This window comes from Pongo abelii, chromosome 23, assembly GCF_028885655.2.
Source record: "Pongo abelii isolate AG06213 chromosome 23, NHGRI_mPonAbe1-v2.0_pri, whole genome shotgun sequence".
In the NCBI taxonomy this organism is placed as follows: domain Eukaryota; kingdom Metazoa; phylum Chordata; class Mammalia; order Primates; family Hominidae; genus Pongo; species Pongo abelii.
Window position 1 is genome coordinate 41,805,431 of NC_085929.1, and position 24,009 is coordinate 41,829,439.

At 40.9% G+C, this 24,009-nt stretch overlaps 1 protein-coding gene across 5 annotated transcripts in view; it reads left to right on the plus strand.

The window, feature by feature from the left end:
• The window catches only part of HMGXB4 (HMG-box containing 4), a 38,321-nt gene that overhangs the window by 10,454 nt on the left and 3,858 nt on the right, over positions 1 to 24,009 (plus strand). For 3 of the 5 annotated variants that reach the window (XM_009234302.4, XM_009234305.4, XM_054543718.2), the window contains 4 exons: positions 16,040 to 16,121; positions 18,076 to 18,140; positions 19,421 to 19,565; positions 20,314 to 20,483. In XM_009234302.4, coding sequence (XP_009232577.1) covers positions 16,040 to 16,121; positions 18,076 to 18,140; positions 19,421 to 19,565; positions 20,314 to 20,483 — 462 coding nt within the window. The remainder of the gene's footprint in view (positions 1 to 16,039; positions 16,122 to 18,075; positions 18,141 to 19,420; positions 19,566 to 20,313; positions 20,484 to 24,009) is intronic. The other 2 variants (XM_063723024.1, XM_054543716.2) reach the window with 1 other exon arrangement.

Sequence of the window (24,009 nt, forward strand, 5' to 3'; positions counted from 1 at the left end):
AGTAAATTGCAGGTATCATACATTTCACCCCTAAACACTTCAGCTTGCATATCATTAACCTGAGTTCAATATTTGTTTTCAGGAATTTGTAAATATGAAATTTACATATAGGGAGGCTGAGGCAGGAGAATTGCTTGAACCCGGGAGGCAGGTGCTGCAGTGAGCCAAGATCACGCCACTGCACTCCAGCCTGGGCGACAGCGCGAGACTCGGTCTCAAAAACATAAAGATAAAATTTACATATGGTGAAATGCATAGATATTGAGTATGTGATGAGTTTTGATAGATGCACACACCTGTGTGATCAAACCTCTATCAAGATACAGACATTACCATCATCCCAGAGAGCTCTCATGTACCCGTCTCCAATCCATCCCCAACCCCAGAGCCAACAACGGTTGTGATTTTTTCTAGTCTCATGGTTCACTTTTACATTTCCCCCTTCCCTACTCCCTTCCAACTATTTCCGCACAAATACTAAGCTTGATAGTCTTCCTCCTTAATATCTTTCAGGCCTTTAGCTCCTCCATTACTACTGCCACTGTCTTAGGCCTCATTCCTTTCTACACTTCCTGTAATAAGTAGCCTTTTTTCTTTTATTCTGCCATGCAGTTCATCTCACACATTGATGCCAGAGTAATCTTAATCTTAAGTAGCACCTTGATGATGGCAGTCCTGTGTTCTGCATCTTCAGTGGATTCTTACTGCTTTTTTGGTAGACTCTAAGCTCCAAGAGGACCAGGACCACATCTGTCTTGGTATCCCTAGTGTTTAACCTGCCATCTGGCCTATTGTAGACAGTCAGTAAATACTTATCAAAGGAATAAATACCAGGTAAGTTCAAACCTTAGCCAAGCATTCATTAAGTGTCTGGATTTAGCCTAATCTTCCCTTTTCAGCTTTACCTCTTATTAGTCTGTTAAACATACACTGTATGGAAATCAGACTTGTTTCCCATACATTACCTCTATTCCTTTGCTCTTTTTTTTACAGTGACCTTCCTCTTCTTACATATTGAAGCTCTGCCCTCTTTGCAAGACCTAATCAAATGCCACCTCTTCTAAGACATTCTGTACACCCCCCATTAGAATTAACATCTAAACTCCCATATTACTTTGCTGTCTTACTGCACTTATTTTCTTCCTTATATTGGCATTATCTTTGTACATATTCTGTTTCCCTTATTAAAGATTATAAGGGAAGACTGATTCTTAGAATTCATAGAAGGAGCTGGGTGCAGTGGCTCACACCTGTAATCCCAGCAGTTTGGGAAGTGGAGGCAGGTAGATCACTTGAGGTCAGGAGTTCGAGACCAGCCTGGCCAACATGGTGAAACCCCCATTTCTACTAAAAATACAAAAACTAGCTGGGTGTGGTGGCATACACCTGTAATCTCAGCTGCTCTGGAGGCAGAGGCAGGAGAATTGCTTGAACTTGGGAGGCAGAGGCTGCAGTAAGCCAAGATTGTGCCACTGTACTCCAGCCTGGGTGACAGTGTGAGACTGTCTCAAAACAAACAAATAAAATAGAATTCATAGAAGGGGCTACACCCAATTTCTTTAACTTAGCAGCACTGTCTGCTTGGGGCAGAATGTAAGCTCCTTTACCACCTTATAGTATCTTCAACTCTTCAATGTCCTTAATGAGCACTTTGTAAGTATATGTCAAATGAATATGTGGATGAAAACGTAGTACTGAAAAGGTAGGTTGGGAGCAAATTGTAGAGAATCTTAAATGCCAAAGTAAAGGACTTGGCAGCAGGCAGTTTGGGGTTTATAAGCAAGGTTTAGTTATGATCTAAATGATAAGAATAAAATGATAGAGTTGTACAAGGTGGATTAGACTAGGGAGAGACTAATAACCAAGGGAGTTACTATAGTCCAGAAGGTTAGTAATAAAAACCTAAGAGACAGGAGGATCACTTGAGTCCAAGAGTTCAAGGCTGGCCTGGGCAATTTAGCAAGATCCAGGTGTGGTGATGCATGACTGGAGTCCCAGCTACTCCTGAGGCTGAAGTGGGAGGATCACTTGAACCCAGGAGTTCAAAGCTTCTGTGAGTTGTGATTGTGCCACTGCACTCTAACCTGGTTGACAGAGCAAGACCCTGTCTCTTAAAGAGAAGAAGAAAAAAAAAAGGCTTGATAGAAATAAAATTGAAGAGATTGATTCAAGAGAGGCTCTGAAGGAAAAATTGACAAGATCTATCTAGAGCAGGGGTCCCCAATCCCCACACCACAGACCAGTAGCCGTCCGCAGCCTGTTGGGAACCAGGCCACATAGCAGGAGGTGAGTGGCGGGCAAGCCATTGAAGCTTCATCTGTATTTACAGCCACTCCCTGTCACTCACATTACTGCCTGAGCTCCACCTTCTGTCAGATCAGCAGCGGCATTAGATTCTCATAGGAGCACAAACCCCAGCAGGTTCCTTATGAGAATCTAATGCCTGATGATCTGTCACTGTCTCCCATCACCCCCAAATGGGACCATCTAGTTGGAAGAAAATAAGCTCAGGGCTCCCACTGATTCTGCATGATGGTGAGTTGTATAATTATTTCATTATATGTTACAATGTAATACTAATAGAAATAAAATGCATAATGTAATGAATGCACTTGAATTATCTTGAACTCCCCCCCTATCCCTGCCCCAGGTCCGTGGAAAAATTGTTTTCCACGAAACCGGTCCCCAGTGCCAAAAAGGTTGGGGACCGCTGACCTAGTGGGCTTGTATCTGGGAAGCCAGAAACATAAATGAGTCTAAGAAATATCTCTTCAGCTTTGAACCTAGATACGTTGGAAAAATAGTAAGCTCTTCAAAGTTAAGCACTTATCTATAATTTGCCCATGTGGCTAGCAGTTGCTAGTGAAAAATGAATTTTAATTTATAGCAAAAACCTTATTAAGAGTTAATATCTTTGAGTGTGGCTGTCCAAAAAATCTGAAGTAGTCATAATCTGAATTTAATCATTTATTTGTCCAACAAATATTTATAGTGTATATACTGTGGTTTTTAAACCTGATTCGTGCATAAAAAATTCCTATAAAGCTTTTTAAAAATATCTTTTCCTGGGTTTTGTTTCAGTGTAAAAAAGAACTATATAAAAGTCAGGGACAGGCAGGCGCAATGGCATGCACCTGTAATCCCAGCTACTTGGGAGGCTGAGGTGGGATCACCTGAGCCCAAGAGTTTGAGACCAACCTAGGTGATACAGCAAGACTCTACCTCTTAATTTTTTTTTTTTTTAATTAGCCAGGCACAGTGGCAAGCACCTGAGTTTCAGCTACTTAGGAGGGTGAGGCAGGAGGATTGCTTGAACCCAGGAGTTCACAACCAGCTGGGCAATATGACAAGACCCTGTCTCAAAAAAATAAATAAAAAGTCAGGGACAAAGTCCACCCAGAGATAGAAAAGAATGATTTAGGAGTAGTGTTTCTTCAACCTACAGTGAGCAGAGACTGGAGAAACTACTGGTAGAAATGCCAAAGGCCTCTGTGCGCCCCTTCTACCTTAGATTCTAGGACCAGGACTCTAATAAAAATAGAGAAGGTGAGAAGAATAGCTGGTTTGGGAGAAGAAGACAAGTTAGATTTAGATCAGGAGATTCAACATAGCTAAGTGGTTGAGAGCGTGGGCTGTGGAACCCACCTGAGTTCAATTCCTGGCTCTATTCAACCACTTACAAACAATGTGATGTTGGATAAGTTACAGAACAACTCCATCTCTAAGTTGAGGATAATAACAGACTTACTTCCTAGGGTTGTGAGGATTAAATGAGGCAATACATGCGAAAGTGTTCAGGGCCTCGGTGTGCCAAGGCGCTCTGGGACGCCACATCAGACTCACCAGGACAACGCTTGGTATTTTCAATACATTTTGAGACAAACAGCAATACTTGACATCTCTCAGATACCTTATGAACTACTAGTTCAAAGTAATTCCGTTTCAACAATGTATGTTACATTCTTTTCAGTAGTGCCATATCTTTTCAAAGCCAAGTGTGTGTGCTCTAGAAGTAAAAAGCAACTACCACATTGAAAACCCACATAAGCACTGTGAACCAAGAACATTGGAGAACTTTGTCTTTGCACAATGCTCAGCACATTAGTGAGCATTCAATAAATATTATAATAATCTGAATGGTAATGGAAGCTCAAGACCCAGAATTTGGCTGGAACTTGGGTGAGAAATTGGGTGTTCATGTGTGATAAATGAAATAGGTAAATGGATAAGAGGGAATTGAGCTCAGAGCAGAATTTTGTAGAACACTTATACAGGGGCATTTATATAAGAGAAGGAAGAGGGGGCAGCTATGTTGGAGGAGAAACACAGAAAGGAGGAGAAAGACAGTTTCAAGAGTAGAATGATCTCATGCTAGAGAGGCCAAGGAGTTCAAGTGCAGTAGGTAGGAATGGAGCCGGATCAGGGGTTGAGGAAAGAGTGAGCGGTGTGGAAGTGAACGCAGCAGTGGTGGGCCCTTACTCGAGAATTTTGACTGACACAAAGAAGGGAAATTACACTATTTCCTGGGTGAAAAGTAGCCTTTCAGTTGTTTTGGAGGTGGTTTTTGGTTGGTTGGTTGGTTGGTTTTATTGGTTTTGAGTCCTGCATTCTAAGGAAGAGTAGAGAAATTATATGGTAATATCTTGATGATTTCCCACTAAAGATCATCTCCTTGCAGTGGAAGCTTTTCATTTATATAGGAGGAGCAGGATACAGTTACATTTTAAATATACCTTACTTTTGGTTTTACCCCAAATAAAAGCCTGTTTTTTGTCACTTAAAATAATAGCCGGGCGTGGTGGCTCACACCTGTAATCCACCACTTTGGGAGGCCAAGGTGGGTGGATCATGAGGTCAGGAGTTCAAGACTAGCCTGACCAACTTGGTGAAACCCTGTCTCTACTAAAAGTACAAAAATTAGCCGGGCGTGGTGGCGTGCGCCTGTAATCCCAGCTACTCAGGAGGCTGAGGCAGGAGAATCGCTTGAACCCGGGAGGCGGAGGTTGCAGTGAGCCAGGATCACGCCACTGCCCTCCAGCCTGGGCAACAGAGCAAGACTGTGTCTCAAAAAAATAAATAAATAAATAATACCCCATAATGTTGCCATTTCAGAGACATGCCTTTAGTTATTGGTGTGTTTCCAAAATATGCACCTTTTCTCTAAACCTAAGGCAGGGCCAGGTAGCCTAATGCCTGGCACACCCAGACATTGTTGATCTAATAAACAAAAGTCTGAAACATAACTAGACTTGTGATGCTGTTACATTAGTTCTCTCTCTGGCAAACCTGAGGCTAAGTAACAGCAACAATAAATGGTAGAAATTAGTCACTACCATCTATTGAGTGCCAGGCTCTCCTAGGCTTTTTCTGAATGTTACCACTCTTGATTAATAATTATCATTAGCCCCACTGACAGAGGAAGAAGCTATAATCTTTCCACTATGCCACATGCCTTTCCACAACTTTAAGACATGGTTACTCAGTGCCATGATACATCTTTGACTCAAATTCAACAGACTTGGATTCTTACTCTGGTCTGCCACTTACTAGGTCTGTTCTTCTGAGATTGCTTTCTCACTTCTGCTCGTTTGTAAATTGGGGTTAGATTAAATTAGGTGGTGCATGTAACATGCTTAGCACAGGGCATGGCTTAGTAAATGTCAGCTGTTACAGTTACTTTCGCTTACGTCTTAAGTTCTTCAAAAGCACAAAATATATTTGAAAACATCTTTTTAAAATTTTGTTTTCAGCCACTCATTTCACATATTAGACTAAGCAAGGAGACTATGTTTTATGCATATAATACCCTACCTTAATATAACCTCCCACCTTTAGGAACCAAATCTGTGGTTACGTCACATATTTGGAAAATAGTTAAGAACCAGAAAGAAAACAGGACCTCTAAGGAGCAAAGCAGATGTTATAAAACCTACAGCTCATTGGAGAGCTTCATCGTCACTAAAAGAAGGACCAGTGAGATGAGTCCTGTGACCTCTCTGCCTCTGTTCCTTTATGCTTAAAATGAGAAATTAGCACCCAGCCTACTTCACTTACAAGGATGTTGTGGAAATCAGATGAGGTGCTACACGTGAATACACACTTGGCCTCTTCACACGCAGTTCTGAGACTTTGCTATTCAATAGTACATATTTACTCTGCTCTTAAATCCTCCCAGGCGGTAAGGACACAAAGATGAAGATACAGTGTCTGCTCTCAAAGAGCTTTCAGTCTAGTAAAAGGTTGGAAAGGACTTGGTGTGTTGAACTTCAACAGAGGCATGGGCGCGGAGTACTGAGAGAGTGCAAGGAAAGCCCGGAATGTCTGGCTTCCTGCGAGAGCTGTCATATGAACCAAATCTTAAGGCCCGGTAGGAATTATCAGGTGGAAAATAGGAGTAGGCACCTCAGTCACGGAATGGAAAATATTTGTGAAGGCCCTGAGACGCCAGAGGGCATAGGATATTCAGAGAAACCCAAGAAGTTGATATGACTGAAGCGAAGCCAGCAAAAGGTATGTAGAAGGCAGGAAGAATTGCTGCCAGGCTGGCCTTCTAGGAAGGGGCAGGAGAACTGAGTAGGAATTGGCAAAGCACAATCCTAACAGCTGTACATGTAGAGTTCCTCGTATGTTCTAGACACTGCACTAATTTTTTATCTACTATGTATCACTGAATTTTCACAAGAACCCAATGAGGTGTAGGTGTTGTCATCTCAGTTTCACAGAAATAAGCTTAAATAAATGAAATAGCATGCTCCGGGACATACCTGTTCGTGGCGGAACAGGAATTAGAACCCAGGTTTTTCTGACTACAGGAGCCACGCTCATTTCAATATACAGAAAATGGTTAAATTATATTCATTGATGTGGTATGACAGATAGCAGAAGTATAGAGTACATGTAGAAAGATTTTCATTCAAGGTAGTTAAAATTAAAACTTTGGTGTAGAAACCTTACTTATCTGCTGGTTTTCCTTTTAGCCAGATCAGATTTGGGGATCTCAGTCAAGTTAGTTCAGAAGAGCATCAGGTGGTAGAATGGTTACAAGTCCAGGCTCCAAAGCCAGGCTGCCTGTGTTTAGTGGCCCTGCCACTCTGTGGAGCTGTGAGTCTGGATCTCAGTTTCTTCATTTTTACACTGGCAGGAATGATGGAACTTACTTCATAGGGTTGTTATGAGGTTTAAGGGAATTTCTGTGGGTCAAGGTCCTACGTAGTATTAACATCACCAAATTTCTTTTTTTTTTTTTGAGACGGATTTTCGCTCTTGTCGCCCAGGCTGTAGTGCAATGGTGCGATCTCAGCTCACTACAACCTCTGCCTCCCGGGTTTAAGTGATTCTCCTGCCTCACCCTCCCAGGTAGCTGGAATTACAGGTGCCCGCAACCACACCCAGCTAATTTTTGTCTTTTTAGTGGAAACAGGGTTTCACCACCTTGGCCAGGCTGGTCTTGAACTCCTAACCTCAGGTGATCCGCCTGCCTCGGCCTCCCAAAGTGCTGGGATTACAGGCATGAGCTACCGTGCCCAGCCACCAAATTCATTTTTAAGAATCATAAGCAGTATTGTGCTTTAACTCCCAAATATTGTATTCTTTAAAACAGGGTCTTAAACTAGAGTTATGAGATTTTCATCAGGTTCTTAGAGTTCTATGACCCAAAAAAGTTAACCAGGACACTTTATAAAGAGCATTAACAAGTTGCATTTTGGGCCAGGAGCAATGGCACACACCTGTAATCCCAGACTTTTGGGAGGCCAAGGCAGGAGGATCACTTAAACCTGTTCAAGGCTGCAGTGAGTCATAATGAGCCACTGCACTCCATCCTGGGTGACACAGCCAGCGAGACCCTGTTGCTTAAAAAGAAGTTGCTTTTTGAATATTCTTGATACTGTGACATACCTCCTCAATATTTAAAAGGAGATCCTGGCAGTAAAATGGTAACATCATGAGTCACATGTAGTTAAGTGGACTTGTTGTAAGTAATTTGCTACTAATAATAAAGTATCCAAGTTTTTAAAATATTAACATTTTCTTAATTAAAGAAGCGTCTGTGTATCCCAGCTGTAATCTACTTGCCATCCTGTATGTTTTCTTTCATGAGAAAATTTAGAGTGGAATTACTGGCCTTGCATTTGGAATCTCATGGAAATGTTTTGTATTTATAGAGATCATCCTCTATTTGTATATTTTTAATTTAGAAAAAAGTGCCGTGGAAAATGTTTAACCCTTAAGTTTGAAATCTGAACTTTAGGTCCACAGACTAGAGTTACATCTTACACAGTGGTTAGGTTTTAAGTCAGCACGTAAGGTGAACAGTGTAAGTAGTCAGAGTTTCCCTTGAAAATCCTTTAGAAAGGCTCCACATTGAAGGCTGACAGAGTCTCAGTCCAACAGAATGTCATTCTAGTGCAGCTAGACTTTTCTCTCCACCACCAGATGAAGTCATTGGCCTTGTTCAGGAACCATGATTTTATTTCATTTTTTAAATTACCTTAGCTACGAACATCAGAATCACACTTGTGTAGCGAGTTGCCCACACTGAGAGAGACACAGAAACTATCTGGGGAGAATAGATTTATATCTCCTGTCCCACTCACTCCAAGGTATAGGTTCTTAGAGTGGAATGAGTGGCAGGTGGAACACCCAGACTAATTAACCCACACCCCATCAAATGGCCACGAGTACCCTTTACATGAACTCATGTGCGAGCATGTGTATGTGTTTGGGTGTGCGTGTGGTGCCTCTCCATTGTATCTTAGGCCCAATAAAGGAGGATTTGAAAGAGAGGATCCTTAGAACACTTAAGACATTAGGAGATAAAAAGCTGATACTAAATAGTAAAGGAGATCCAGCACCCACAACATACTTCTTTACCATCTCTAAACAGGACTGGCTTCACCAGAAGAATACTAAAATAGTATTTTTAGTTTGGTTTGCTATTTCAATGAAAAATTTTAAAATAAAGGGCTTGCTGCTGTTTGTCTGATAAAGGTCAAATGATTTCACCCTATCCTCCTTCACCACAATTTTTATTTTTTAAAAAGCTTGTATTGGCTTTTTGGGTGCCACAACTTCTATTTTGGAAAATGCATAAGGAATAGAAAATAATTCATATTGGTTTTCTCTTGTGGCATAACAAATTATCACAAGCTTAGCAGTTTAAAACAACATCCATTTACTATCTCACAGTTGTGTAGATCAAAGTCCTTCTGGAGGACTCAACTGGGTTCTCTGCTCAGGGTCTCACAAGACTGAAATCAAGGCGTCCACTGGAGCCAGGTTCTCATCCGAGGCTCAAGCTCATTCAAGTTGTTGGCAGCTTTTAGTCCCTTATAGTTGTAGAACTCATGGCAATTTGTTTTCTTCAAATTCGAGACCAGCCAGAGACTGTCATGCCTTCTTGTCTCATTTTATTTGTGTGTTTCTTAATGTTGGTTCGATGTGAGGGTTTTCTTTGTTTTGTTTTTGTTTTTGTTTTGAGACACTTTTACTCATGTTGCCCAGGCTGGAGGGCAATGGCACCATCTCAGCTCACTGCAACCTCCGCCTCCCAGGTTCAAGTGATTCTCATGCCTCAGCCTCCCAGTAGCTGGGACTACAGGCATGTGCCACCATGCCTGGCTAGTTTTTCTATTTTTAGAAGAGATGGGGTTTCACCATGTTGGCCAGGCTGTCTTGAACTGCTGACCTCAGGTGATCCGCCCACCTAGGCCTCCTAAAGTGCTGGGATTACAGGTGTGAGCCACTGCGCCCAGCCAATGTGGTTTCTATTCATGTGAAATTTGTTCAGGAAACTCTTTAAGATTTTATTTTTTTGCAGCAGCAGCTTTAGGTTAACAAAATTGAGAGGAAAGTACAGAGGTAACCCATATATCCCCTGTCCCACACATGCAAGTCTTCCACACTGTCACCATCCCCCACCAGACTAGTACATTTGTTACAACTGATGAACCTACACTGACAAATCATTATCACCCAGAGTCCATAGTTTACATTGGGGCTCCCTCTTACATTGGTGTTGTCCATTCTATGGGTTTGGACAAATGTATCATGACACATATCCGCCATTACAGTCTCAGGCAGAGTATTTTCACTGCCCTAAAAATCCTGTGGTCCACCTATTCATTACCTCCCTGGCAGCCACTGACCTTTTTATTGTCTCCATAGTTTTGCCTTTTCCAGAATGCCACATAGTTGGAATCATCCAGTATCTGCCATTTTCAGATTGGCTTCTTGCACTTAGTAATATGTCCTTAAATTTCCTCCATGTCTTTCCGTGGCTCGACCCTTTCTTTTTTTCCTTTTAGCACTGAATAATATTCCATTGTCTAGATATACTACTACAATTTATTCATTCACTGATTGTAGGACGTCTTGGTTGCTGTCAAGTTTTGGCAATTATGAATGAAGCTGCTATAAACTTCCAAGTGCAGGTTTTTGTGTGGACATCAGTTTTCAACTCCTTTGGGTAAATACCAAGGAGCACAGCTGATGGATTATATGTTAAGAATGTTTAGTTTTGTAAGAACCACCAAACTGTTTTCCAAAGTGGCTGTACCATGGGATCTCAGCCCCATTCGGACAAGGATCTTGGCCTGTCTCATTTACCATTGAGTTCCCAATACCTTCAATATTTCTTGCCTGAAAGAATGAGTGACTGAATATTCTTAGGAATGAGTCTACCCAAGAAATGTCATTAAACCCCTTCCAAACCACCACCTGAGGTCTGGGGCTTTTAAATTTTATGTATTTTGTTTAATGTTATTATTTTTTTAAGATGGGGTCTCACTGTGTCACCCAGGCTGGAGTGCAGAGGTGCAATCCTAGCTCACTACAGCCTCGAACTCCTGGGCTCAATTGATTATCCCACCTCGGCCTCCTGAGTAGCTGGGGCTACAAGCATGTGCCACCAAACCCAGCTAATTTTTTAATTTTTTGTAGAGTTGGAGTCTCACTGTGGCAGCATAGCAAGACTGCATCTCTACAAAAAAAAAAAAAAAAAATTAGCCAGGCATGGTGGCACGCACTCATAGTCTTAACTACTCAGGAGGCTGAAGCCAGGGAAACAGTTGAATCCAGGAATTCAAGACTATAGTGAGCTATGATCGCACCAATGCGCTCCAGCCTGCATGACAGAGTGAAATCTTGTCTTAAAAGAGAGAGATTTTTGGATAATAGTTCTTTATCAGCTATGCCCCTTGTAAATATTTTCTCACAGTCTGTGGATTGTCTTTTTTTTTTTTTTGAGACAGAGTTTCACTCTTGTCTAGGCTGGAGTGCAATGGTGCAATCTTGGCTCACCGCAACCTGTCTCCTGGGTTTTCAAGCAATTCTCCTGCCTTAGCCTCCTGAGTAGCTGCGATTACAGGCATGTGCCACCACACCAGGCTAATTTTGTATTTTTAGTAGAGATGGGGTCTCTCCATGTTGGTCAGGCTGGTCCCAAACTCCCGACCTCAGATGATCCGCCCACCTTGGCCTCCCAAAATGCTGGGATTACAGGCGTGAGCCACTGCGCCCAGTGTCTTTTTATTTTTTTAAGTGTCTTTTGCAGAGCAGTTTTTAATTTTAATGAACCCCAGTTTATCAGTTCCTTCTTTCATGGATTATGTCTTTGGTTTCTGTTTCTAAAAAGTAATTGCCAAGCTCAAGATCATCTCCTGTGTTACTGTCCGGGAGTTTTATAGTTTTGTACTTTACATTTAGGTCTGAGACTTATTTTGAGTTAATTTGTGAAGGGGGTAAGGTCTGTGTCTAGATTCCTTTTTTTTTTTTTTTTTTTTTTTTTTTTTGGCATGTGGATATCCAATTGTCCCAGCATCATTTGTTGAAAATACTATCTTTTCTTCATTGTATTGTCCTTGCTCCTTTGTCAAAGATTCGTTGACTTTATTTAGGTAGATTTGTTTCTGGGCCCTCTGTTCTGTTCCATTGATGTATTTGTGTATTCTTTCGCTAATGCCACACTGTCTTGGTTATTGCAGCTTAATAGTAATATTGAAGTAGGGTAGTGTCAGTCCTCCAACTTTGTTCTTCAATACTGCCTTGTCCATTCTGGGTCTGTGGCCTCTTCATATAAACTTTAGAATCAGTTGATGTCTTCAAAACAGCTTGCTGGGCTTTTTGTCTCTTTTATGTGCTCACCTGCTATGGTCAGGCCCAGTCAGGATAATTTCCCTTTTGACTAACTCAGAGTCAACTCACTAGAGACCGTAAGTGCATCTGCAAAATCCCCTTGCCATATAACATAACATGACCATGTCTTGCCCACCCTTACGGGAATGCAAACCCAGGAGCAGGGGTCTTGGGGGCCATCTTATAACTCTGCTTACCACAAAAATAACATTGAGTCCCTACTGAAGTGCCACACACCAATGGAGTGATTCCCACCTTTGAGTTAAATGGTGTTATCCAAGTTTTGTAGGGAAACGAAATGTCAGGAAAATGAAGCAATTCACGTAACTAGTAAATAGCATGGTCAGGATTCTAACGCAGATTCACTGGTCTTCAAAGCCATTTTGCCACACTATCTCTAATAAATCCTGTCACATCTTCCTCCTTCTCAGTTTATTTGCTTTTCTCTCAACCCACTGTCTTGATTGTGGGCTATCATCATTCATCCCTTCCCCGCACTCCTGCAGCAGCCTCCTGATTGGTCTTCCTGCCTTTGCTCTTGTTCTTCTCCAGTTTGTTCTCCATAGTCCTTAAGTGTAACCCTGATTATATAACTTCCTGCTTAAAATACTTGAATGGCATCTTCCGGACAGAATCCATGCACTTTAATATGGGTTACATGGCCTCAGTTGATGGGCTCTGCCTGCCTCTCTAACATCATCTCTTACCTCTCTCTTCTTTGATGAATGTGCCCCCATGTTGTTTCCTCTGCCTAGAACACTCTTAACCACCCTTCATCTGCCTACTTCTACCCAACTCTCTGGTTTAGATTAAATGTCACTTCCTCCAGAAGGCTTTCTTTGACTCCCTAACTTGGGAAGGCACTCCTACTACATGTTCCCATAGCACCCAATGCTTTCCCTATAATAGCACTGTGTTTTATTAGAATGACATATTTAACTGCCTCATTTGTTAGATTCTGCATCTGATCCTTATCTGTATTCCCAGTGTCTGGCACATATGGATACTCAGTAAATATTATTAATAAATGAATAGTAGAATACTTTAATGGGTTACTTTTTTTCTACTACCTTTGAAATGTTAGTCTCTGCTTTTCCTTCATTGCCATTGAAATACTTTTAATATCACATATTAGAAAAGCTATCCACTTCCCATGTGTTTTATTCAGGATCCAATAATTAGTATATGGTGAAGCTGAGACAAGATTGTGGGTCTTTAAACTGTAAATTTCATGTGTTTTCCACTATTTCATGCAGCTTAACTTCCTTAGAATTAGATCTGGACTTCAAAAGCTTATCCTCCTAACTACTTGCTATACCACCACACAGCACAGGTACTCAATAAACGCTAATCTAGTTTCTACATAATTGAATAAAGTCCTTTATAAGAGTTATGAAGGAAACCCTTTTCTTCAGTATGTGAATTTGGATCTATAGTATATTGTCCAAGAATTGTGATTAGTGTGACAGCTATAGATAGCCTTATAGAATAGGAACATTAACCTTTTACAGTATTGTGTTTGAGAAAACGTTGTTAAACGCCTTCCTTGTAAGTTTTATAATATGGCCAAACAAGCTGTGAAATCTCTCAAGCATATATACTTTCTAATGTTCTCAGTATTTAATAGTGAGATTGATTGTACAGTTGGGAAAGATTTGGCAGCGTATAGACTTCCACAAATTATTCTTTCATCATGTATTCTAGCAAATGTCAGGCATATAGATAAGCCATTATTAAAAGATTAGTATGAAATTTAACAAACATACCACAAATTTTATCTCCAAATAAGTGCAATCTCATTCAAAGCAGTTACCTTGGAAAGTGTTCTAGGAATGTTTCTATTCATCAAATGATTTCAGAATCGCTTTTAGAATTAAAGTCAGAGTCATCACGTAAGCTTTTTATTGCCATCAGCCTCAGTCTTTGTCCTTTGAGGGTCGTTATTTTATGGGAACAACATGAAGAACTAAGGCAGCTAGGCAGAGTGCACGATCGAGCTTTGTTTAAAGCAAGATACAACTCTGAAGTTATGAGACAGGACTGTGTGGCTGGTTTGGTTTTCATCACAAAACCTAACTTTTAAGGCAAACAAAAGCTCCCAAGGGCTTTTAAAGCACCATACATTCATGTCATATTTTTTGTTGTTGTTGAGATGGAGTCTTGCTCTGTCGCCCAGGCTGGAGTGCAATGGCGCAATCTCGGCTCACTGCAAGCTCTGCCTCCCGGGTTCACACCATTCTCCTGCCTCAGCCTCCGGAGTAGCTGGGACTACAGGCGCCCACCACCACGCCCGGCTAATTTTTTATATTTTTAGTAGAGACGGGGTTTCACCGTGTTAGCCAGGATGACCTCGTGATCCACCCGCCTCGGCCTCCCAAAGTGCTGGATTACAGGTGTGAGCCACCCCACCTGGCTACATTCATGTCATTTTAATAACTGTAGAGCCAAAAAGAACTAGGAGTAGGTGAAAGACGGAGAATCATATTTTGATGCTTCCAGATGAGTTTTTGAGGAAAGCCATACTGAAAATATTTGTTAGATTAAGATTATTAAGTGATAACTCTTTCTTTATTTTAAATAGTTAACTTTTTCTGTAAGGGAGCAACATATGTTCTTTCTTGGGCCCATAATGCATGGCCCTGAAAGTCAGGGCTACCTGGGTTGTGATTGTAACTGCCAGGGTCTGGTGTTATTACTAGCTTAGTGGTGGTACCCTCAACAAGTTACAGTTTCTCTGACTTTATTTTTTCCCATGTTCACAATGAGAAATTTGGATAGATGAATCTAATTGCATGTCTCTTTCTAGATAGGAAAAACTTAACTTTTTCCCCTTAGACCATGTATAATTGTAAAATGGAATGCATAGAAATATAATCTTCTGTTTTATGTATCTCTTGTTGAACTGACTTTAAAAATAATTTGATTTTGTTTCTCCAAAATCATATATTTCTTTTGAAGCATTGTCAGAATATAGTGAAGAACAAACATGCCTCAGGTAGTACAGAGCAGTTTGTTGAAGTGAAGGCGTTGCATCTGACAGTGACTACCAAAGAATTGTCTTCAGTTATTTATTCACTTCTCACCTTGAACCCAAAGAATGTGAACAATCAAATAATGAGAAGCTACAAATGACAATAAAAGCAGGATGAGGGAAATTACAAGATTAGAAATCAAAACCAGAGAAGCAAAAAGAACATAGATTTGGCTTTTGGGTTTCTGGCTCCAAAGTTTAAAAGGAAATTATGTGGTTCAGATTTTCAAAGATGAGAAAAATAGACACCCCAGGAATGGTAAAGGTTTTCTTAGCACTTAATTCTGAAAGAAATGTGTAACATGGGATTGTATATAGGGAGAAGGAAGGTCTTTACAAATAATTTAGCATGTGGTTTTTACCTACTAAAATTAAAACTGATGTTCATCTCTGAGTGGTAAGTAACATGGATTAAAAATGTATTTTTCTGGCCAGGCACAGTGGCTCAAGCCTGTAATCCCAGCACTTTGGGAGGCCGAGGTGGGCAGATTGCCTGAGGTCAGGAGTTCGAGACCAGCCTGGCCAACATGGTGAAACCCCATCTCTACTAAAAATACAAAAATTACCCAGGTGTGGTGGCAGGCACCTGTAATCTCAGCTACTCGGAAGGCTGAGGCAGGAGAGTCGCTTGAACCCAGGAGGTGGAGGTTACAGTGAGCCAAGATTGTGCCACTGCACTCCAGCCTGGGCGACAGAGTGAGACTCTATCTAAAAAAAAAAAATATTATCCTGTTTAGGAAAGCTGGTTAGTAGTTTGGAACTCTTCCCTTGATGAAAAAGTTTAGGTATCATTCTATTTTATTACTATGGATTCAGGGTTACTAAACCTGGGTTCTAATCAAGTCTTACCCTGTTGTATCTTCTATGCGGCACTAGCCAAAAAAGAAGAACATGTCGGCCTACCAGGTGTTCTGTAAAGAGTATCGCGTGACCATTGTGGCTGACCATCCAGGTATAGGTAAGAACATTGCTGATCTGTAGCGCTTTTGCTTTCCATTTATATCTTGAAGCAGTGCAATTAATTTCTTCTTCCTGTAGCATTAGAGCATAAATCTTGTTTCTTTCCTCAGTTCTGCACATCACTTTAGATTTTGCCTTAGTTTACCTCATCTGTAAAAGAGATAAACTTTCTATACAAATCTCTTAAACTGATAAGGTGGAAAATTATGTAAAAATAAATGTTATAAAGCACATACATAAATGCACAAAAATATACAGTTGTTTATTTCCAAGATTCTACAATTGGCCTTTTCCTTAAACTGCCCTTGGATGTAAAATTATAATGAGATGTCTTGTATTATATTGTTGTAAAGATGCTCTTCAACTTATGATAATGTTACATCCCGATAAACCCATTGAAAATTGAAAATACTGTAAGTCAAAAATGCATTTAATACACCTAGCCTACAGAACATCATAGCTTAGCTGAGCCCATCTTAAATGTGCTCAAGACACTTACATTTGCCTACACTTGGGCAAAGTCATTTAACACAAAGCCTGTTTTATAATAAAGTGTTGAATATCTTGTGTAATGTATTGAATACTGTACTGAAAGTGAAAAACAGAATGGTTGTATGGGTACTAGAAGTACAGTTTTTACTGAGTGCATATTGCTTTTGCATCCTCATAAAGTTGAAAAATCAAAAGTCAAACCATCGTAAGTCAGGAACTGTCTGTATTTGTCTCTGTATTAGAAGTCAATGAGGTGAGAAAAACACTATACGAGAGATCCTGGACACATGTCACTTAACTGCTACAAATTTCATTTGCCTAATGTGTAAAATCGCTGCCCTACCAACTCCAAAAGGCTGCAGTGTTAGGCACACATGAATATACTTGATAAAGCTTAAAACTCTTATACAATGGAAGGGTAAGATTACACATCTGGAGGATTGCTTCTGAGCTGCTCTAGGGAAATCCTTCTTTGGTTCTAATCATTCAGAAATTTGGTAAAAACCTAACATCTTTTTTCAAATTCTACACATATTTTTTAACCTAAGTTGATAGGCCTTGTATTGTGGGATCAAATTAAAGACACCAGAGGCAGGATGCAGTGGCTCATGCCTATAATCTCAGCACTTTGGGAGGCTAAAGCAGGAGAATTGCTGGAGCCCAGGAGTTTGAGAGCAGCTTGGGCAACATAATGAGACCTCATCTCTACAAATAATAATTTTTAAAAATAGCCGGGCATGGTGGCTCACACCTGTAATCCCAACACTTTGGGAGGCCAAGGTGGGTGGATCACCTGAGGTCAGAAGTTCGAGACCAGCCTGGCCAACATGGTGAAACCCCGTCTCTACTAAAAATACAAAAATTAGCCAAGCATTGTGGTGCACGCCTGTGATCCCAGCTACTCCGGAGGCTGAGGCAGGAGAATCACTTGAACCCAGGAGGCAGAGGTTGCAGTGAGTTGAGATCACGCCACTTCACTCCAGCCTGGGCGACAGAGCGAGACTCTGTCTCAAAAAAAAGAAAAAAGAAAAAAATTAAAATTAGGTAGGCGTGGTAGCCCACGCCTGTGGTCCCAGCTACTTGGAAGGCAGAGGTGAGAGGGTGGTTTGAGCCCAGGTGGTTGAGGCTGCTGTGAGCCATGATCACACCACTGCACTCCAGCCTGAGCAACAGAGCCAGACTCAGTCTCCAAAAAAGACACCAGAAAGATGCTTAAGGAATAAATCCCTAGGGAGTAGATGGGTTACGAGTTGAGACTGTCTCGTGACCATCAAAACATCCCCTTCCCTATAGAAAAAAATCAAAGAAAAGTGACGAGATTGGGGTTGGTTTTCTGAAAGAATCTTGCAATATTTAAATCTGACCTTCAAAACCCTTTTCCAGTTTTCGCTTTCACCAATCTTCTATTTTGTTAATAGCTAACCCTTTACTGTATTGAGTGTTTTACTCTTTTATGCCAGATTTTGGGGAACTTAGTAAAAAACTGGCTGAGGTGTGGAAGCAATTGCCAGAAAAAGACAAACTGGTAAGTACATTTTCTTACAAACATATTTTTCAGTGCTTCTTGCCTTCCAAAATATGTAATTCTTCCATAGACTAGCCAGCCAGACAGCACTGAAAATAGTGAAGAAAATTACAAATCAATAGAAAATGGTTTAGCAGACGACATTAATACTGTTAATGCCAGTTCACTGTACATGAGGATTTCACTATAGCAAGGCTGTCTTTTCTAACCTGGTCTAGTTTTTTCCAGCAGTGTTACATTTGAGCCAAAAGATGACCTAAGTTGAGGAGTAATTAAAGTGTTAAAAGAAATTCTAAAATCAGAGCCCTTTACTGCAAACACCTAGTAATCAGTCATGGTCTGAGAACTAAGGAAAGTTATCCACTTAGCAGTCACTGCAAACAATAAAAACATGAGAATGTGATTACTAGGTAACCAGGTTCAAGGTCATCATCCTCATCAACCATTACCAAATAATGTACCCTACTATCAAGAAGCTAGTAAGACACTGATAAACAGTCATATCTGGGCTGGGCACGGTGGCTCACACCTGTAGTCCCAGCACTTTGGGAGGCTGAGGCGGTGGATCACCTGAGGTCAGGAGTTCGAGACCAGCCTGGCTAACATGGTGAAACCCCATTTCTACTAAAAATACAAAAAATTAGCCAGGCATGGTGGCGCATGCCTGTAATCCCAGCTACTCGCGAGGCTGAGGCAGGAGAATCGCTTGAACCCCGGAGGCGGAGGTTGCAGTGAGCCAAGATCACACCATTGCACTCCAGCTTGGGCAACAAGAACAAAACTCCATCTCAAAAAAAAAAAAAAGTCATATCTGAATCATTGAGACTTATGATATGAAGGTCATATAGGAGCAAGATGTCATCTAGATGAACAGCCATTCTACACCCAGATAGATTATCCTTAGTTTTTGTTTTCCATGTTACTGTTATCCTGCTATTATGTTGGTATTGCCAACCAGCAGGTTAGTAGAACCACGTAGACATTATATTGAGCCAGATGTTTAATCTGTGATTTTACATTTCAACTTAGAGTGATCTAAAACTCAGTGCCGAGATTTGACCATTAGCACTGAGGAATGTTTATAGTCCTTTACTAAGATATTAATGTAGTCAGCTGTCTGAAGTCAGTTCAGTGACCCCCAGCTTAAAAGTTAGCATTAACCCTCTGTCTGCCCGCCTCTTACTATTACCTCTTTTCTCCATTTTGTTCTTTCATGACTGCTTTTCCTTTTACATTTTGTCCTTCTTAATTTAATTTAATGTTCACTGATGTGATTGCAGATTTGGAAGCAAAAAGCTCAGTATCTGCAGCACAAACAGAACAAAGCAGAAGCCACAACTGTGAAAAGGAAAGCATCCAGCTCAGAAGGTTCCATGAAAGTCAAAGGTAGTGACCACATCCCGCTCCTGCTTTTCTCTAAAGCAGGTGAATTTTGCTTCCTTACTAAGAAACTGGGAAAAAAGCTTGCAATATTAGAAGTGGACCTTGATTCCCAGGTATTATTACCTGGGAATGTTACAAGCTACCAAAAAGAGATGTTCAAATTTAGAAAATGCAAATCAGAAGTCAGCAAACTTTTTCTTTAAAGGTCCAGAGAGTAGACCAGGCGCAGTGGCTCATGCCTGTAATCCTAGCACTTTGGGAGGCCAAGGTGGGCGGATCACCTGAGGTCAGGAGTTCGACACCAGCCTAACCAACATGGAGAAACCCCATCTCTACTGAAAATAGAAAATTAGCCGGGCGTGGTGGCGCATACCTGTAATCCCAGCTACCAGAGAGGCTGAGGCTGGAGAATTGCTTGAACCCGGGAGGTGGAGTTTGCGGTGAGCTGAGATCGTGCCATGGCATTCCAGTCTGGGCAACAAGAGCAAAACTCCATCTCAAAAAAAAAAAAGATCCATAGAGTAAATATTATAGGCCTTGTGTGCTGTATGCATTCTCGCATTCTCTGTCACATATTCTTTGTTTTTCTATAACCCTTTAAGAATGTAAAACTATATTCTTAGCTCACATGCCATAAAAAAAGGAGACCATAGACTGAATTTAGCCCACAGGCCACAGTTTTGCTAATGCCTGGTATAATTCATAAAAAGGGAAAATCAGGAAGAACAACTTTGTGTTGTTCAAGGCTGTAGGCAAGTTTTACCTGTCTGCCTCATTGCTCTGTTCTTAGCCTCTTCTGTAGGAGTACTGTCACCCCAGAAGAAGTCCCCACCCACCACCATGCTGTTACCAGCCTCACCAGCCAAAGCCCCTGAGACAGAGCCCATTGATGTTGCTGCTCATCTTCAGCTGTTGGGAGAGTCCCTAAGCCTCATTGGACACCGTCTGCAGGAAACTGAGGTGAATACAACTATCAGCAGCATGACTACAGTTTCCCATATAGTTTCCCATATAATTTTGATTCATTCACTCATTTTACATACATGTATTGAGCATCTACTTTATGCTAAATTATGCCAGGTACTCAGGATGCAGTGACATCGAAGATATAATGATAATAACAGAAATATCTATAGAGATATTCAGTCTACCTATTAGCTCTCAAAGTTTCACTAATGATATCCTATTGAAACAGTGGCACAAAAAGAAATTGGAATACCCTGTAACTTATTTTTATTTTTTTAAAATGCAATGGAGGCTGGGCGCAGTGGCTCACACCTGTAATGCTAATTTGGGAGGCCTAGCTGGGAGAATCACTTAAGTCCAGGAGTTCGAGACTAGCCTGGTCAACATAGTGAGACTCCATCTCAAAAAATACATATATTCAAAAAATTTAAAAGAAATAAAAATGGGGCCGGGCATGGTGGCTTACGCCTGTAATCCCAGCACTTTGGGAGGCTGAGGCAGGCGGATCACGAGGTCAGGAGTTCAAGACCAGCCTGGCCAATATGGTGAAACCCTGTCTCTACTAAAAATACAAAAATTAGCCAGGCGTGGTGGCATGCGCCTGTGGTCCCAGCTACTTGGGAGGCTGAGGCAAGAGAATCGCTTGAACCTGGGAGGCAGAGGTTGCAGTGAGTCAAGATTGCTCTACTGTACTCCAGCCTGGGTGATAGAGCAAGACTCCATCACAAAAAAAAAAAAAAGAAAGAAAGAAAGAAAAACGCAGTGGTGGCTGGGCACGGTGGCCCATGTCTGTAATCCCAGCAATTTGGGAGACCGAGGCAGGAGGATCACTTGAGGCTAGGAGTTGGAGACCAGCCTGGGCAACATAGCGAGACCCCATCCATTTCTACAAAAAATTAAAAAATTAGCCAGGCATGGTGGCGCACACCTGTAGTCCCAGCTACTCGGAAGGCTGAGGCAGATGGATTGCTTGAGCCCAGGAGCTCAAAGGCTGCAGTAAGCTATGATTGCTGCACTGCACTCCAGCCTGGGTAACAGAGCAAGACCCTATCTGTTTTAAAAAAACAAAAACAAAAAGGCAAGAAAAAGGATGAGTACAAATTCCATAGCAGTTTTGATTACTTCTGTCTCCTTCTAAGAGACTTTGAATTTTTCTCTGCATTTCCAGCAAAGTCTTGAATAGAGATTCAATTGTATAGGAGATTAAGAGTTCCTCTATTTTGAAAATAGATAACAAATGGAGAAGTTAAGGTTCCCAGCTCTCCATTACTCTGCACTTAAATTATACAGTGCTGTATGCCCTAGGGAGATTTTTGTCCTTTTAAGCTTCAATTTCAAAAATCACTTAACCTGCACAGCTGTCGTGTTTCATTTCTATTAACATATTCAATTTCTAACAATATTGTCCCCTTAGCTAACTCAGTAGTATAGTAGTTCCGTTTTCCACCAAGTTCTAGTAAGACATTTCAGCAAAGAAGTCAGTCTAAGCTACTAAAGCCATTTTTAAGCTAAGAAATTAGTGTAGGAATGTAAAACTACTCAGTTGCTTCAATGTGGAAATTGAATTATTCAACAAATAAAATGCCAAAGGCCACAAGAGCTGAAGCTGTATCTAAATTCTTTGGCTAGTTTCTAAAAATTTAGCAGTAGTCAAAAGAACTTTAGTGCCTTCATATAGGCTCAATATCTGAATGGATATAGATATTTCCAGAAGAAATATTCTGTGACCTTACCTATTTTTCATAATCATTCCTACATTTTGTAAGAAGTTAGAAGTAAAAACGGTTTGTTTTAAGCATATTCGGAATTTTCCCAGATATTTCCATTTAGTTTAGTAAGTACAAAGTTCACCCTTTTAAAGTGCAGAATTTAGTGATTTTTAGTATAGTCACAGAATTGTGAATCACTACTATTTCATTCCAAAACATATTGTTACCCCTAAAAGAAACCCTGTACCGGCCAGGCGCGGTGGCTCACACCTGTAATCCTAGCACTTTAGGAGGCCAAGGCAGGCAGATCACGAGGTCAGGAGATCGAGACCATCCTGGCAAACGTGGTGAAACCCCATCTCTACTAAAAATACAAAAACTTAGCTGGGCGTGGTGGTGGGCGCCTGTGAGAGGCTGAGGCAGGAGAATGGCATGAACCCAGGAGGCAGAGCTTGCAGTGAGCCAAGATTGCGCCACTGCACTCCAGCCTGGGCGACGGAACGAGACTCCGCCTCAAAAAAAAGAAAAAAAAAGAAACCCTGTACCCATTAGCAATTATTCCCCATTCTCCCTCTAATCCACTTTTGGCCTGAATTTAATCATTTGCATAGATCTCTGCAATTTTACATTTTCCACATACCACTTAATACTATTACTTACTTTATAATTTTATTTAAATAAACTTGTCTGTGCTTTTACAGTGACATTCATGACATCTCAAGGGTTATATTCTATTTTTTTAATGTACATCATAATGGACATATAATTATCAAAATAATATGTTCAGTAGTAAATTAATGTTCATCATTTTAGCAGTAAAACTGGAACATACAATGCATAAGTTAGAAAATTAAGGCTATAGGCCGAGCACTGTTGTTTGTGCCTGTAATCCCGCACTCTGGAAGCCAAAGTGGGAGGATCACCTGAGGCCAGCAGTTCGAGACCAGCCTGGCCAACATGGCAAAACCCCGTCTCTACTAAAAATACAAAAATTAGCCAGTCGTGGTGGTGCACACCTATAATCCTAGCTACTTGTGGGGCTAAGGCAGGAGAATCGCTTGAACCAGGAGGTGGAGGTTGCAGTGAGCCGAGATCACACCACTGCACTCCATCCAGCCTGGGCAACAAACAGAGTGAGACCCTGTCTCAAAAAAAATAAAAATAAAAATGTGTGTGTGTGTGTGTGTGGCGTGTGGTGTGTGTGTATCTTAAGAAAGTTAAAGCTAGAACCCAAATTGCAGAGGGACTTCATAGACATTCTGAAGTGTGTATACTTTACTGTTGGGGAACTACAGGGGTTTTTACAGTGGAAAGGGATGAGATCAGAGCTCTCATTTACTTTTCTCTGAGAGTATCTTTTATTTTAGATTGGAAGTGAAAAGAGACCAGAATTGGGGAGAAGTTAAAACAATAATCCTAGTCTAGATGTGACAAAGATAAATTAGCTATAGATAAATATAGGGCAAAGGTAATGGAATAATATTACTAATTACTGACATTTTTGGGGTTTTAGCTATTATCTTCCCTGTATACTAACATTTTATTGAAGGCTTACTCACCCAGCTTTGGTTCAGAGTGCTTAATATGAATTATATCATTTAATTCACACTGCAGCTTTGTGAGGCAGAATTTTTGTTCCCCCCATTTTACAGAAGAATAAACAGACTTAAAGAGGTGAAGTCACTTTCACTAGACTTTAGCCCCTAAGTGGTAAAGCAGAGACTTGAATTTGGAATGTGACCTCAAGGTCTGGGTTCTTAACCTCTTACTGTACTGCTGCCCTCAGAAAGTATAGAGGGGAGACGTTGACG